The following is a 14,886-nucleotide window of genomic DNA, read 5'->3' as shown; positions in this document are numbered from 1 at the left end:
ATATACATTAAAGCCTCTGCCGCTCGGAGGGCTGAACTCGGTGGAGTGTCTGGGCGATGCTGGGAATGTAATCTTTCTAGTACTTTCTTCAAGGGAATTCCAGCATCCGCTCTGCATACAGAGAACGTGTAAAAGCATGAGGACAATACACAAAGGCATACCTGCCAGCTGCCCTGATTTAGCTTACTCGGTCCCCTAAATCCCTGATCCCCCCTCTCTCCCCCCCAATGCCCCTCTTTTCTAGGAGCTCAGAATGTTTGCTGGGTATGAGGGGATCGCAGGGTTCTACAGCCCTAAAAGCCCCGATAATGTGTATAGAAACAGCAGGGAACGGCTTTATAAATTACACGGGGTGAATAAATGGTTCTTTATTAAAGCTGTAAATATATTAGAATCCTCATCACCTTTTGTTGAGTCTAAATTATTTTAGACGCTAAACTAATCTCGGTCCCACTGGTGGATCTGTCTTGTGTGGGTGATCCACCAGGGGCCAGGAGTCAAGCTCCAGATCCTCTAGTGACTGCGTTATACTATATCCACAGATTTGGGGCCTCGGAACGGAATGCTTGGTTTGTAAATTCAAATGAAAGCCACAAATCTGCAAAAGATAATTATTGGGTATTATTAATTATTATTAATTATTATTATTATTATTTATTTTCCTTCACTGAAAAAGCTTAAAGTTCATACATTCCATGAAATTGGTGTGGAAAAAAAGCTTTTTTTTGTGTCTTTTTCTCTCTGAACCGTGCAGATGCCCAAGTCTCCCTGACTTTAAATCTTTATTATTTAGTGATTTATATAGCGCCATCATATTCCGCAGCGCTGTACAACTGGACATAACAAGAAGGGCATCACTTAACAGCTCGGACAGAAACAAAGGGCGTGGAGGGTCCTGCTCAAAGGAGCTTACAATCTAAAAGGAGTTAGGGGTATATTTCGCAAACTAACATAATCTCATTTATTTACAAAATGACCAGCAATAGAAAGACATTATTAACCCTTCTGTGAGTTTATACGTCCATAAAAGCAGTACCCCCCCCCCAATTACAATGTCTATCCCCCTGAAAGTAAACTAAAGGGGTAAAGGGACTTAAAGTCAGATCGATGTTAACCCTTTCCGTGCCAGGGATCCTCAGCCCCTTCTGGCTTTGATTGCTGGGAGTCGGGCTCCTTGTGGTCTATGGGAACTCTTTCCTTGGGAGGAGGAGATCCGCGTCCCGTGCAGCATCCCACACGCCTTGCACAGGCTAGGACGACGTGGCAGTCCAAGGGGGGAGGGGAGGGGACCCGGACCCTGAAAACTTCCAGAAAACTCACTCCCAGGGTCTAGGGTGAAAATGTGCAAATTCGAGAACTTTTACAAAAAAAAATAAAAAAAAAATTCCCGAAAGTTGTTTTTGAGGTTAAATTTAAGAAAAAGCGCATAAAAAAAAAAAGTCAAGTGATGGACGGCACAGATAAGGAGATTTTAAGCATTTTTGGACTTTCCAGTCATGCACAGATGGGTTGAGGATAATGGGAATTGTAGTGGAAACGAGTGCTACAATTATTTCTTATGCTGAGGAATTACGCATGGAGGTAAAGCCGGGCCTTAGCTTAAAACACAAAAATATGCATTTCCATATAAAACCAAATAGCTTTTTTTTCTGTATAAACTGCCACGTCTACATATATTTAACAATTATATCAATTCTTCTAGTGACTTCTACCCACATTTCATAATATCGACTAATTACCTCACTATATTAGACAATATCCTAATATTTTTAGTGTTTTTGCCTAAATAAGAATTTTAATAGAACAAACGATACATTTTAGAATGCTAAAGTTAGTTTGATAACGGTTAACCCTTAAGGAGTTATATCCTAGTGATATAAAGGTTTATGTTGTATTAAGCGCAGCGTAAATTGTTGGCGCTATATATATATATATATATAAATAGATAATTAATAATAATAATAATTACGGCCAATAGGAATGCATTAACGTAATGGAAGTCCAGGTTTGTTAATCAAAAGACAAGATGATAATAATGAATTTCCCTTTTTTTTTGTCTTTTGTCTCAAAACACGGGTCCTTGGAAAGGTTAAATCGTATGGGTTTCTGCGTGACAGAATGGGAAGGGGGGGGTTAAAGTTTTACGCCCTCAAGCGTAATCTAGAAGTTTCTGTTCAGGATTTTAAGTATTTTTGGGAGGTGTTCAAATAAAACAGGGGGCTGCTAATGGCAGAGACCCGTTTGCCACCCTCTTGGGGAGGTCAGAATTGGGACACATGGGTTTAACGCCCTGACGACACATGCCACCCCAGCTTGGGGTATTTGGAAAGCAATATAGTGGGGGGGGGGCAAAGTTTAAGGGACAGAAATGAAGCAATTCTGGTGTGGTCACCATAGCAACAGATTACATGCCCCTAGTTTCATTTTGAACAGATTTGTTCTTTATATATAATGTCTCTAAAATGTTATGTTAAAGATTCTTTTTTAAAATGTGACATAAGATTTCTCAAGAAGCCTCTTATTCCTGCAACCTTCCCATCTCAGGGTCCATAACTGCCAACTGCCCCTGGTCTGAAGGCGCAGTGCCTGGCACAGTCCCTCACTGCATTTAGCACAGACATTTGTGCAACTTTGCATTTTAAATAAGAAAAGAAGATCAAACCCCCCAATTATCAGAGCGATTTAAAGGGCAATGAAACAAACATGGCGAAGTGTTTGAGGAAGCAACAGAATTGGGCTAAACCCAATAATAAGTGTGTAACGGCTTCATTAGATAAGATCTTTTTATACTTATTATAATCAGTGCTTTAATTTAGGGAGGGAAGGGGGCATTTTAGGAATGAGTTCATCGAATGGAAACATTGTTACTGTTATCTGTTTATAAACAAACCCTAATGCAACAATGTATCACAACAGTGACCAGCAATGAATACATACAGCATTCTGGCACAGAAGGGGTTAAAAGGCACCTCTTATTAGCTCTTTGCATGGCAGCAAACTGGTTAACTGATGCTGGGAACTGATTAGTTGGGGCAGAGGGATCTGGCCAAATGCCCACACGATGAGGGTCCTAGGACCCAGGGGCAGGATCCCCCCCCCACAGCACAGGGGTGTGAATTTGGCAGAGGAGGGGATTTGGGAGAGGAGGAGATTGAGGGGGAGACTTCGGAGTCCCTCATTTAAATAAACTTTTTCCAAACTTCCAGAACTTTCTGCTGCAGGGTATATAGAGCCAGCTTTTGGGATCAGAGTCACAGACAGCAGACAGAGAGACAGCAAGGAAGAGAGATCTCAGAGAGAGAGATCTCAGAGAGAGAGAGAGACCTCTGCTCCAGACCTCTGAAGGCTTTGTAGGTAAGAGCTTTAATCTGAGGGGTATCTGGGGCTATGGGGGTGCAAGAGGGGGTGCACTGCTTGTTTTTATTCCCTCTTAATGGGCTTTAACTGGATCTAAATCCAGTGCTTAATGGTGCAACTGCCCCTGTGGGTTCATAATTAACCCCTGATGGTTTAAAGTCACTTAAATTGCCTCTGCATGTGTTCAGTGGTCATTGAAGTGTATGTGTAACATGATGAGTGTAAGAATGGGTGGCTGTTCCCAGGTGTGTTGGCAGCTATGATGTGCCCCCCCATTGCAATGTTCATGTCATCTGGAAATCCAAAGCAGTTTAGCAGCCATTTTTACCCTTTGTGATCTGCAAGGTCTGGTTGCTTATTTCTGGTTCAATGCACAAACCAATCGGTGTTTTAGGACTAAAGATCCAGAAATCCAGGAAAAAAAGTCAAATAATCAGTTTCTGTGCAATGTGTGCCATGACTTTTAGGACTTGTTAGGTTAAAATGCTGTGGTGGGGTTATGCTGTTTTCGGTTTTGGGTCTGATTGAGAATTCACCGTTACTTGCTCCTTCCTAAGATCCCTCAGATTCTTAAATCTCAGATACTAAGATGGGGCGGGGAATGGGGCGTCTGCCTCTGCAGCTATGAAAGGGTTAAATTGCTTGGCATCATGACAGCCCCCTGCCACATCAGCACAGCTCACCCACTCTGCACCCCCCCACCAGTCAAACATAATCAGTATTAACAGATACATTGTTACTGAGAACAATGGGACACTCCATAATATTGGTCATTTCTCCATTTTTGGATAAAATAAATATATAACAATAATATTACAAACTAAAGAGATGGGATGATGGAAACATAATGACCGTTTAAAAAAAAAAGCAAGAGGCTGAGCTAATACCATTGTACAGCACCGCGGTATATGATGGCGCTAAATAAATCATTAAGTAATATTATCTAATGTGCTGTTGTGGTCTGGCTCAACACAGGCTTAATGCATTAGAAAAAAAATAGTTCTGGAGTATGATATTACTTATTTTCACATACATTTAACTTTTTTCCCTAATTGCATTGATTATATTCCATAAAATATATGTAGTTATTGAAACCTTGCGCCCCCCCCCAGTAACTGGTTGCTTTGTGAAGAAAAATAAAAAAGGTTTAGGAGGAATCTACTTTATTTATCTGTTTCTTTCAGAATGAAAATAACAATCAAGTGCAATATGAAAGCGTTCCAAGGTATCTTTTGTGTAAAGTTTAAAACGAACCCCTTGCGATGCTGGGTGGAAAGATTAACTGCTGTGATATCTCGATGTCATATAATAATAATCTTATTATTCTGGGTATTTGATAATATTTATGGTGCAATCATTTCAATGTTTTTTTTTTTTTAAAACAGAACATTTGGTTTTGTACGAATTATAGAACGTTTAATAGAAAATTAAGGTGGTGACGCCCCAGCATAGCGCCAGAAGGGTTAAATAAAAGCGCAAGAATGCCAGCATTGTTACTCATTGTCCTCGCAGAACTGTAGCCCCGGGGTAAGAGTTAGGGAGCAGGGTGCGGTTCTGACTTCGGAAAGGTCCCAACTTGTTTAAAACTTTAAAAAAATGACATCACGGATCCAGTAATCATTCCAGGACTGCACATTCATTAACCCGAGGATTCACTTGAGTCGTCCAAACATGCAGATTTTTAAGGTTTTTGTCCAGCTTGGAGGAGAGAAGGGGGGGGGTGGAGTAGAAACCTAAAAATACATGAAGTACAGGAGGGCATTTATTCCAAAGGAGGAGAAAAGTTACAACAAGAGACCGGAATCTAACACTAGAGGGTCAGAGACTGAGATGGAATGGAAGGAAGTTTTATTTTAGAGAGAGGGGGGTAGATAAGCAGAACGGCCTCCCAGCAGAGGTGGTAGAGGGTAATCCAGTGAGGGTATTAAACATGCATGGGATAGACATACGGCTCCTGAATCTAAGACGAGACCAACGACTGATTAAGGTTTGAGTCGATTCTTTAAATGGAAGTAACAAACCCTCTCTGTGTTGAGGCTACACAGTGCTTAGAACACGAATTATCTCCTCCCCCCCTACACCACTGAGAATGAAACCTGCCCCTAGGAATGTGAATGTGGGATGTACCATGGGCAGACCAAAAGTGGGTGGCAGCCAGCGTTCCAAATACAATGCATTTGTTTTAGTTTTAATGAGACGCAGCCAGCAATTATAATTTACTTTCATTTCTTAATTTTTTTCTTTGTGTTTTCAATCAAGATCTTTTAGTCTCCTCTTTGGCTACAGTGGTGTTTTTTTTTTATTATTATCATTATATATTTAGTGAGTTTGTCCCGTTACATAACCCTGTTTCTCTCCTGTTTTCGCAGCGCTGCCGACGAGCTTCCTACTAATAAAGTCGCCATGTGGATGATGAAGGTCGTAGCCCTTGGCTTCCTGCTTGCGGTGAATGCGGCGGTCGATAAGAAGCCGCCGGCCGACAAGAAGCCAGCGGAGGCGAATAAACCGGCCCAGGCTGTGCCAGAGAAGAAGATAAGTGAACATGCCAACACGCTCGCAGACAAGACCGCGGGACTTGCCTTCAGCCTCTACCACACCATGGCAAAAGATAAGAAGATCGACAACATCCTCCTTTCCCCCGTGGTGGTGGCTTCTTCCCTCGGACTGGTTAACCTGGCCGGCAAAGCCAGCACCGCCGCGCAGGCCAAAGCCGTCCTGAGCGTCGACAAACTGAGCGACGATCACGTCCACGCCGGGCTGTCGGAGCTCCTCAACGAAGTCAGCAACTCCACCTCGCGTAACGTCACCTGGAAGATGGGGAACCGGCTGTACGGACCGAGCTCCGTCAGCTTCACCGACGACTTCGTGAAGAACAGCAAGAAGCACTACAACTACGACCACTCCAAGATCAACTTCAGGGATAAGAGAAGCGCCCTCAAATCCATCAACGAATGGGCCGCCCAGGCCACCGACGGCAAACTCCCCGAGGTGACCAGCGACGTGGAGAAGACAGACGGCGCTCTCATCGTCAACGCCATGTTCTTCAAGCGTAAGTTCCTCTGGTTGGCGGCGTCCCGCGCGTTCCCAAGTCGGTGTTCCATTTTTTTTCCGACGCCTAACGCTTTTGTTCTTTGTGGTGTTTGCAGCTCACTGGGATGAGAAGTTCCACCACAAGATGGTCGACAACCGCGGCTTCATGGTGACGCGCTCCTTCACCGTGGCTGTTCCCATGATGCACCGCACAGGTGAGTCCAGAAGCCATCAGATACAAAGACCTCTTCATTTCCAAAAATTTCGTTTAAACAGATCCTTGGCTTTTTGTTTAAAATATTTAATAATCAATTTTATAATTTATTTTTTTACATTTTTTTTTAATTTTTTTTTTTCACTTTTTTAAAAAAGTTTGTAATTTTTTTTTTTTACGTTTTTTTAATTATTATTATTATTTATTATTTTTTCTATATTTTTTAGGTCTCTACAATTACCACGAGGATGAAACAAACAGCCTCCAGATTTTGGAGATGCCCCTGGCGCACAAGCTGTCCAGCATGATCTTCATTATGCCGTATCACGTGGAGCCTTTGGAGAGGGTCGAGAAACTTCTGACCAGAGAGCAGGTCAAGACGTGGGTCGGAAAATTCCAGAAGAAGGCAGTAGCCGTTTCCCTGCCTAAAGTCAACCTGGAAGTCAGCCATGACCTGCAGGTGAGTCCAGCACAGCAACTACTACTCCAATTCCTATATATTAAATAAATAATAAAATAATAATTCTCTAGAGAGAAAACTTCTTGGTCATGAAGCTTCTGGTGTAGCAGAATTCCTGCTGTCTGCACTGATGGTCTCAGAATGTTTTTTTGGGGGGGGTTCTCCCAAAATACACATTTTGTTATAAATGGTGCGGATTGGTGATAGACTGGGGCTCCTTTTTTTTCCGTTCCAGAAACACTTGGGTGACCTCGGTCTGACCGAAGCCATCGACAAGTCCAAGGCCGACCTCTCCAAGATCTCCGGCAAGAAGGACCTCTACCTGGCCAGCATGTTCCACGCGGCCGCCCTGGAGTGGGACACCGACGGAAACCCCTTCGACGCCGACATCTACAGCAGGGAAGAGCTGAGGAGCCCCAAACTCTTCTACGCCGACCACCCCTTCGTCTTCCTCATCAAGGACAACAAGACGGACTCTATCCTCTTCATCGGCCGACTCGTTCGACCAAAGGGGGACAAAATGCGCGACGAGTTATAGTATCTCCTAAAGTATTTTTTATGGGGGGGAGGGGGGGTCTGGGTAGCTCTAAATATATTTTTTTCTAAGCGAAGGGTGCTGCGTCGGAGTACATCTATCTATGTGTCGGACGCCTCAATCTGTCGACGGAACATTCCAACCACGTAAAAGCCGTTCCTCTTGGAGGGCGACCCTAAAACCTTCTTATTTAGCAGCAAAAAAAAAAGACTTGCTACAACTTAACAATGAGGGTCAAAGGTCGCTGCGTAGAAGGCGGGATAGCGCTATCTGCGCTAGAGTGGTGCGGTACGCTCAACAGCGTTGCCTTCAAAGGGTTAATTATTGACAATGACCTTAAATGGACTTATTTGGCATTGGCATTAACCTGTTGAGTGCCGGGCGGTAGCAATGCCTAATATTTAGCGCGTTGATCTGCTGCCGCTTGGTCCTCGATAAGGTCCGGGTCCGACGGTCATCCAAGTAATCCTTCCACATGCAGGAAGCTGGGCTTTTTTTTTGTTTTTTTAACCCTTTCTTGAGGAGGGTTTTTTATGTTCGTGGCCCCTGGGTGCGCGCAGAGCGATGGTGGTTTGACTATGCTGTCTCTCGGCACTAGGTTTAGTGCCGTTTGGAATATCTGAGGATGCGTGATGTACGAAAATGACTATAAGGGGATTTTGATTTACTTTCACCATGTGGATTCACAAAATCTTTACTTTGTAAAAGTTACAAGTTTGAGGAAAAAAATGTGTGTTTTTTTTAAATTTGTTTGCAATAAATGTGTAAAAAAAACCTATGCTTCGTGTCTTTATTTGGGGGAACTAGAGGCCTATCCCAGCGTCTACCACTTCTGCATGGAGGCCGCTCCACTTATCTGCCACCCTCTCAGTAAAGTTCCATTTCCTTGCATCACATGTAAGCTTGCGGTTTTCCAGCAGGTGGACGGTGCGATTAAGAGATCTCCGGATCAGAGACCCCCCCCACTCACCGGCACAGGCTCCATTGTGAGATTACTCTGTGCTTAAAATGCAGCGTGTCAGGATATGATGTCATATCCTGTTGCCCGGCGTAGAGCATGGCGGAAGTAAGAGGCGGTGGCGGCTGAGGCAGAACGCACCACAGCTGCTTTCCCTTTGAAGATGTCAGAGAGGTCCAAGAAGATCCGGATCTTTTGGCTGGGAAGGGATGGAAGGGGGGGCCCCTCTGGGGAATGTGGCCCCGTAACACAAAAATCTGGGGGGTGCCCTGTAGAGCGCCTTCGTCTCATCTCCATATCTTCAGAAGACGTGGAAGCGCTGGATCCTCCAGCTTCAATAGAGAACCAGATGCAGAGAACCCTTCTTCCTCCTCCCCTCTCATTGTCTTCCCCTCTCTCTCCCTCTCCTCTCATTGTCTCCACTCTCTCTCCCTCTCATTGTCTCCCCTCTCCTCTCATTGTCTCCCCTCTCCCTCCCCCCTCATTGTCTCCCCTCTCTCTCCCCCCTCATTGTCTCCCCTCTCCCTCCCCCCTCATTGTCTCCCCCCTCCCCCCTCATTGCCCCCCCCATTGCCCCCCCCCTCATTGTCTCCCCCCTCTCTGTGCTATAAATATTTTTACTGTTGATTCAATCCAGCCACCTGGAGCTCCCACCCCTCCCTGGCCACTGATAGCCCCTCCCTTCATAACACCCTCACCCCTGTAACCCAAACAGCCCCGCCCTGGTTATGTGAATCCCTCCCTGTATCCTAGATAGCCCCTCCCTGTTTGACTGTTAACCCCTCCTTGCATATCGGTGTGCAGGCCGGGCGGTGCGGGGCCGCGGGTGCGCAGGGTCCTAGCGGTGTGGGACATTGGATGGGTTTCTTTTACCACAAAACTGCTGCATTTCCTGCGCATGCGTGAGTGTGTGGGGGGATAATATCTATATATCATATGTCATCAAACAAAACGGCTGATGTGGCCCCCAGACAAGTGACGGAGGGCCCTCCAGCAGGCCGTGCCCTCTCCCCCACCTCACCGTCCTGTTATGCAGTGTACAGGGATTGGAATGTCTCCGCTCCGGGCCGTACCATCCGCACGCTAATACGGGAGCAAACGCCTGGAATGTCGGGGTTTTTTTTTTGGGGGGAGTTGGAAGGAAATTAGTCATGTGACGGGGTGTGTCCAACTGCATGCCGGCGACGCGTACTAACTATACATTATACAGGGCGTCACACTGGTTTGACTATACATTATACAGGGGCCGGTCACTGATGTATCTATACATCATACAGGGGGCCGGTTCACTGATTTATCTATACATTATACAGGGGCCGGTCACTGATGTATCTATACATCATACAGGGGGCCGGTTCACTGATTTATCTATACATTATACAGGGGGCCGGTCACTTATTTATCTATACATTATACAGGGGCCGGTCACTTATTTATCTATACATTATACAGGGGGCCGGCTCGCTGATGTATCTATACATCATACAGGGGGCCGGTCACTGATTTATGTATACATTATACAGGGGCCGGCTCGCTGATTTATCTATACATCATACAGGGGGCCGGTTCACTGATTTATCTATACATTATACAGGGGCCGGTCACTGATTTATCTATACATCATACAGGGGGCCGGCTCGCTGATGTAACTATACATTATACAGGGGCCGGTCACTGATTTATCTATACATCATACAGGGGGCAGGCTCGCTGATTTATCTATACATCATACAGGGGGCCGGCTCGCTGAGGTAACTATACATTATACAGGGGGCCGGCTCACTGATTTATCTATACATCATACAGGGGGCCGGCTCGCTGATGTGACTATACATTATACAGGGGCCGGTCACTGATTTATCTATACATCATACAGGGGGCCAGCTCGCTGATTTATCTATACATTATACAGGGGCCGGCTCGCTGATTTATCTATACATCATACAGGGGGCCGGCTCGCTGATTTATCTATACATCATACAGGGGGCCGGCTCACTGATTTATCTATACATTATACAGTATGTATTATATTTTATATTATACACAGATGCAGTTATCTAGATCGCAAGCTTCTTGGGTAAGGATGATTTTATGACATTCCTAATATAAAGTCTGTAGATCTCTTAAACTTGTGAAAAATAATTTTTTTTTATATCTAAAAATCCATAAATAAAAGATGAAGAAACCCTAATTACAAGAATTTATAAAACTTACAGAAAAGCTGCTTTTTTTCACGTGTTTTCAGCCTTTTTTTATTATTAAATGCATTTTCTTTTATTATTGAACCTGATTCTTGCTCATCCTTGTTTTTAGTAGAAAAATTATCTCGCTTTAAATTAAAATATCAGAAAATATTACAATGTGTCCTTATAAATCCCCAAAATTCTAATTGCAGGAAAAATGGCATTTTTTGCTTTTCTTCTAGTTAATAAAGCGATGCCTGGCTGTGGAAGTGGTTTCTTCTTCACTTAAACCCCTCGGGGGTCTCAATGCCTACAATCTATTTATATATATATACCGTATCGAGTTATATAGCGCCATCCTATTCCGCAGCGCTGTACAACGGGCAAACAGTCCAATGTATAAAGAGGTTCTTAGGGGATCGGGTTGTGACATCATCACGATGTAAGGAGTCTCAGGAAACCCTGAATGAGGTTTATTACACTAAAGTTGAAGCATTTTGCGATAGAGCCGCACATGCGCTAAGCAGCGAATACCATTCAAAAAAAACATCCGCCGCATAAATATTGGTGATTCCGTCACACTATACGGCCGTATATCGCTTTGCCGGCCACTACGGCAAGGTACCCCACGTTTGGCAAGTCCTAACTTTTTATGGCTATATTGTTGAGTCTGTGGGACTGCACGCATTTCAACCTAAAAGAGACTCAAGCGATTTACAGCCTTCTCTGGGTATTCGCCGTATTATTTTGTTTTGTATGTTTTATTGGTCACCCGGGAATCTGAATGTTCATGCTTTTTAGGTCTGTGCCTCTATTCTGTACATTTGTTGCGATGAGCATTTACACCCTGACTGGGTCCTCTGTGTTCCTTCTATGGGTTTTCTCGAACTCCTCTTGAGAATGTGTGCTTGGATAAGGTATAAAGTATATAAAAAAAAAAGTCAAAATCTCCAAAAATAGGTTAAGGAAGTTAATGTGCAGGCCAGTGCTGCCACCTGCTGGTAGCTCTTTGTAATGACGTCCTATAAATATTTTTAAAATACTGTGCTGTATCAAATATCCCCCCCCTTATTCAAGATTCTTTTCCTAAAGACTAACCCCCTGCATTGCTGAGCCCCCCCATGCTACGACACTGAGAAGAATTTGTTTATTTAATTGTATTCGTATAGAAAGTTGTAAAGTGATCGCCTCGTGACCAGCCTGGGTGTAATAACTGATGGAAGGTACATAACCCAACAAGGAGATAAGGGTGGGTGATGTAGAGGTTTGCTTGAACCGGCCGCCTGGCACATTGGGCAAACGCCTGGTGAGCTGCTGGTCGATAGCGCGCCCCCCCTCACTCCCCCGATCTCCAGCGACTGCACTATGCTTACGGAGCTCGCAGCCGAGCATAAAAACTGCCGATATATAATATGTGAACAAAGTGGACCAAATCCCGTAGGTTTGTCTTCTGCGTAACCCACATGACCCAACGCTTACCCCGAATCCGCATTACGATCCCAGCGACGTTCCCTGTAATGCTGAGCGAGCACGTTGGACATTAGGAAGAATTCTCTGAAATCATTCTTCGGGTTCAGACTGGGGAGCAAAGCCGCGCTCCTTTCATTACCTTAACGGCCGAGGAGATTCCAGTTACCCCGCGGGCTGTTACGGCTCTCCTGGAGCACAAACTGCCCGCCCTACGATGCCCTTTAACACCCAAACCGCAGATCCCAGCATTAAATCGCCAGCGCAGCGGCCGTCTTCCCAGAAAAACCACCAAGAAGCACGGTTTGTTTTTTTAAAGTTTTTTTATTTTACAGATTTTTGTATCCAAACTCCGCGGATCCCATTTCCAGCAACCTATAAAAAACAGAACATAACCGTCAGCACCAAAGGCACGGCACTAAATCCTTAAAGTCGAAGGTAGTAGTTAAGTGGAGCAGGCTTTCAGCATAAGCGGTAGATGTAAACCCAGTGAGGGAACCTAAACATGTATGGGATTGGTGTAAAGATTTCCTAACACTAAGGTGAGACCCAGGGACCAAAATAAGGTTTAAGAAAGTAGAATCCATTAATTACAAGGCTGAAACTAAAAAATGCTCAGATTAGGAAGAATTATCCACTAGAACCGGGTATCCAGCAGAAAAGAATCGAAAGAAACAAAACCACCCAAAAAACATTTCCTTCTCAGACAAATGCCTCGGGGTCTTCAAACGAAAGGTAAGCTCTACTCAGCGGGTTCATATCCACGGCACAAAACGTGACGCCGACACTGACCGCCGGCAGAGGATTTACCCATTCAGACTCGTCATCGCATCATCACCGAAGGGAGGCAGGGGGCGCCGTGGTGTAACGGTTAGGAGGGTCACTTACTTATGCGGTGGGCACAGGCTGGGGCATGGCAGGAGGCTGCGGCGGCTGCTGCTCGGGCTTGGTTCCTTTCTGCTCGGAGATCGGGGTGGTCGGGAGGATCTCTTCTTTGGGCTCCACGATGCTGACGTGATCAGGAAGGGGCTTCTTGGGGCCGATCTTCCCACTTGGGTCCCAGGGCAACATAATCTTGACTTTGATACCAAGAACACCTGCAACGTTACAGACCTCGGTCAGCCAACAGATACCAGAGCTTTGCGACCTCATAGCGAACCTCGTAGACAGCCCGACAGCGAAGATCAGGTCAGGGAACAACACGGGAGGCTCGCTTGGCCTCTAATAAACCCGGGGGGGGGGGGTAAGTTTGCCCTTCTCAGACAAATGCCTCAAGTTCAATCAGTATCCAAGGCAAAACCCGCAGAGCAGCCGAGTCCAGGGTCACAGAACGTGCCGCCGGGCAGAGCGCTCCGCAGAGAACACCCGCTCTGACTCGTCATCGTATCATCACCGAAGGGGAAACCCCGAAGGGAATCACTCACCATCAATAGCCAACGCTGCCCTCTGGGAAGCCGAACCTCTTCTGGACCACTGCAGTCAGCTCACGGATACGTCGGCCCTTCTCACCAAGAACGTTTTGGGTCCTAAAAGGAGATTTAGACGATATGAGGATACGTGGAGGAAAAGCCAGGTGACGCAAGCAGCCAATCAGAGGAGGATGTGATTGTAACGGCCGCGCTCTGCCCTTCTCAGACAAATGCCTCAAGTTCGATCAGTACGGAGGGCAGCGCCGGCAGAGCAACCGAGTCCAGAGACACAGAACGTGCCGCTGAACAGAGCGCTCGGCTCCAGGCTCCCTCTCTGACTCGTCATCGTATCATCACCGAAGGGCGAGCGGCAGGACGGCGGGAGACACGCGGTGGATTCAGGACAAACGCCGTAGAAAGTCGCGTAACAGGAAACCCAAAGATGGCCGCAGAGGAGATGCCAACCGCATTATTATTATTATATCCCTCGCATTAAACACAGCGAGCTGCAGCTGTCAGCCCCAAAGAGACCAAACGGGGCGATTCCCAGCTACTTAAACCCGTGAAAGCACAATAACGGCCACTGCCAGCCATCTGCAATGGCATAAAGAATGGGCAACGGTCACATGAAGCATATCTGCCAGTCTCAAGCATGGCAGCCTGGAATTCCTCCATTCTTTGCGTTTCTATCGGCGCTCCCGATCCCTTTTCTCAAACGCCGATAAGTTTCACCGCGCAGAAAGCGGCGTCTCACCTGGTGGTGAGGATGATGATCTCGGTCCTGGTTGGAGTGACTCTGACCTCCACACCGGAGTAGCCATCTTCGGGTCAGGAACTCGTTGAGCTCGGCTTTAAAGATGCCGTCGGCAACAAACTGGAGAGACGGAGAGAAAGCGAGTGAATGAATATCAGCGGATCATTGTTTCACTAAAGCAGCTGCTACCGCAAAACAACTCTGTGCCACAGAGCTTACACTTTAATAAACCAGCGACCTGCCATACCCGACGGCTTGTCTACTGACATCAGTTTGTGCATCTGATAGACATCTCACAACTACTGCCTGACAAACGCAGACAACGCGACACAAGTGTCACGCACAACGGGCAAAAGAGCTTGCAATAAAGGCTTCACATAGAGAGCACCCAGGGGCCACATACAGAAGTGAAGGGGCCGGTATCTAAAGCGTCACAATCCCTGCTTGGCCCTTATTGTGTTATATAGCGCCATCATATTCCATAGCGCTGTTCAACAGGTAGGATAAAACTAGCATACA

At 45.7% G+C, this 14,886-nt stretch overlaps 2 protein-coding genes and 3 non-coding genes across 5 annotated transcripts; 1 reads left to right on the top strand and 4 right to left on the bottom strand.

The window, feature by feature from the left end:
- The first annotated feature begins 4,527 nt into the window (after positions 1–4,527).
- SERPINH1 (serpin family H member 1) lies at positions 4,528–7,748 on the top strand. The gene is made up of 5 exons (XM_053456674.1): positions 4,528–4,582; positions 5,727–6,406; positions 6,504–6,602; positions 6,829–7,061; positions 7,297–7,748. The coding sequence occupies exons 2-5, from the start codon at positions 5,761–5,763 to the stop codon at positions 7,597–7,599; spliced, it is 1,281 nt and encodes a 426-aa protein (XP_053312649.1). The 5' UTR covers positions 4,528–4,582; positions 5,727–5,760; the 3' UTR covers positions 7,600–7,748.
- Positions 7,749–12,901: 5,153 nt separating this feature from the next.
- On the bottom strand, positions 12,902–13,047 carry LOC128476006 (small nucleolar RNA SNORD15). Its single transcript, XR_008347036.1, has one exon. It is a non-coding gene; the product is annotated as a small nucleolar RNA SNORD15 (small nucleolar RNA).
- Positions 13,048–13,088: 41 nt separating this feature from the next.
- On the bottom strand, positions 13,089–13,385 carry LOC128475402 (40S ribosomal protein S3-B-like). Its single transcript, XM_053457898.1, has one exon. It carries the CDS (start codon positions 13,354–13,356, stop codon positions 13,093–13,095), a length of 264 nt encoding a protein of 87 aa, XP_053313873.1. The 5' UTR covers positions 13,357–13,385; the 3' UTR covers positions 13,089–13,092.
- A 72-nt stretch (positions 13,386–13,457) lies between these two features.
- LOC128476011 (small nucleolar RNA SNORD15) lies at positions 13,458–13,602 on the bottom strand. The gene has a single exon (XR_008347041.1). It is a non-coding gene; the product is annotated as a small nucleolar RNA SNORD15 (small nucleolar RNA).
- A 228-nt stretch (positions 13,603–13,830) lies between these two features.
- LOC128476010 (small nucleolar RNA SNORD15) lies at positions 13,831–13,975 on the bottom strand. The gene has a single exon (XR_008347040.1). It is a non-coding gene; the product is annotated as a small nucleolar RNA SNORD15 (small nucleolar RNA).
- Positions 13,976–14,886: the final 911 nt, after the last annotated feature.

Source organism: Spea bombifrons, chromosome 2 (genome assembly GCF_027358695.1).
Source record: "Spea bombifrons isolate aSpeBom1 chromosome 2, aSpeBom1.2.pri, whole genome shotgun sequence".
In the NCBI taxonomy this organism is placed as follows: Eukaryota; Metazoa; Chordata; class Amphibia; order Anura; family Pelobatidae; genus Spea; species Spea bombifrons.
The sequence above is the reverse complement of the archived record's forward strand: the minus strand, read 5'-3'. Positions and strand labels throughout refer to the sequence as shown.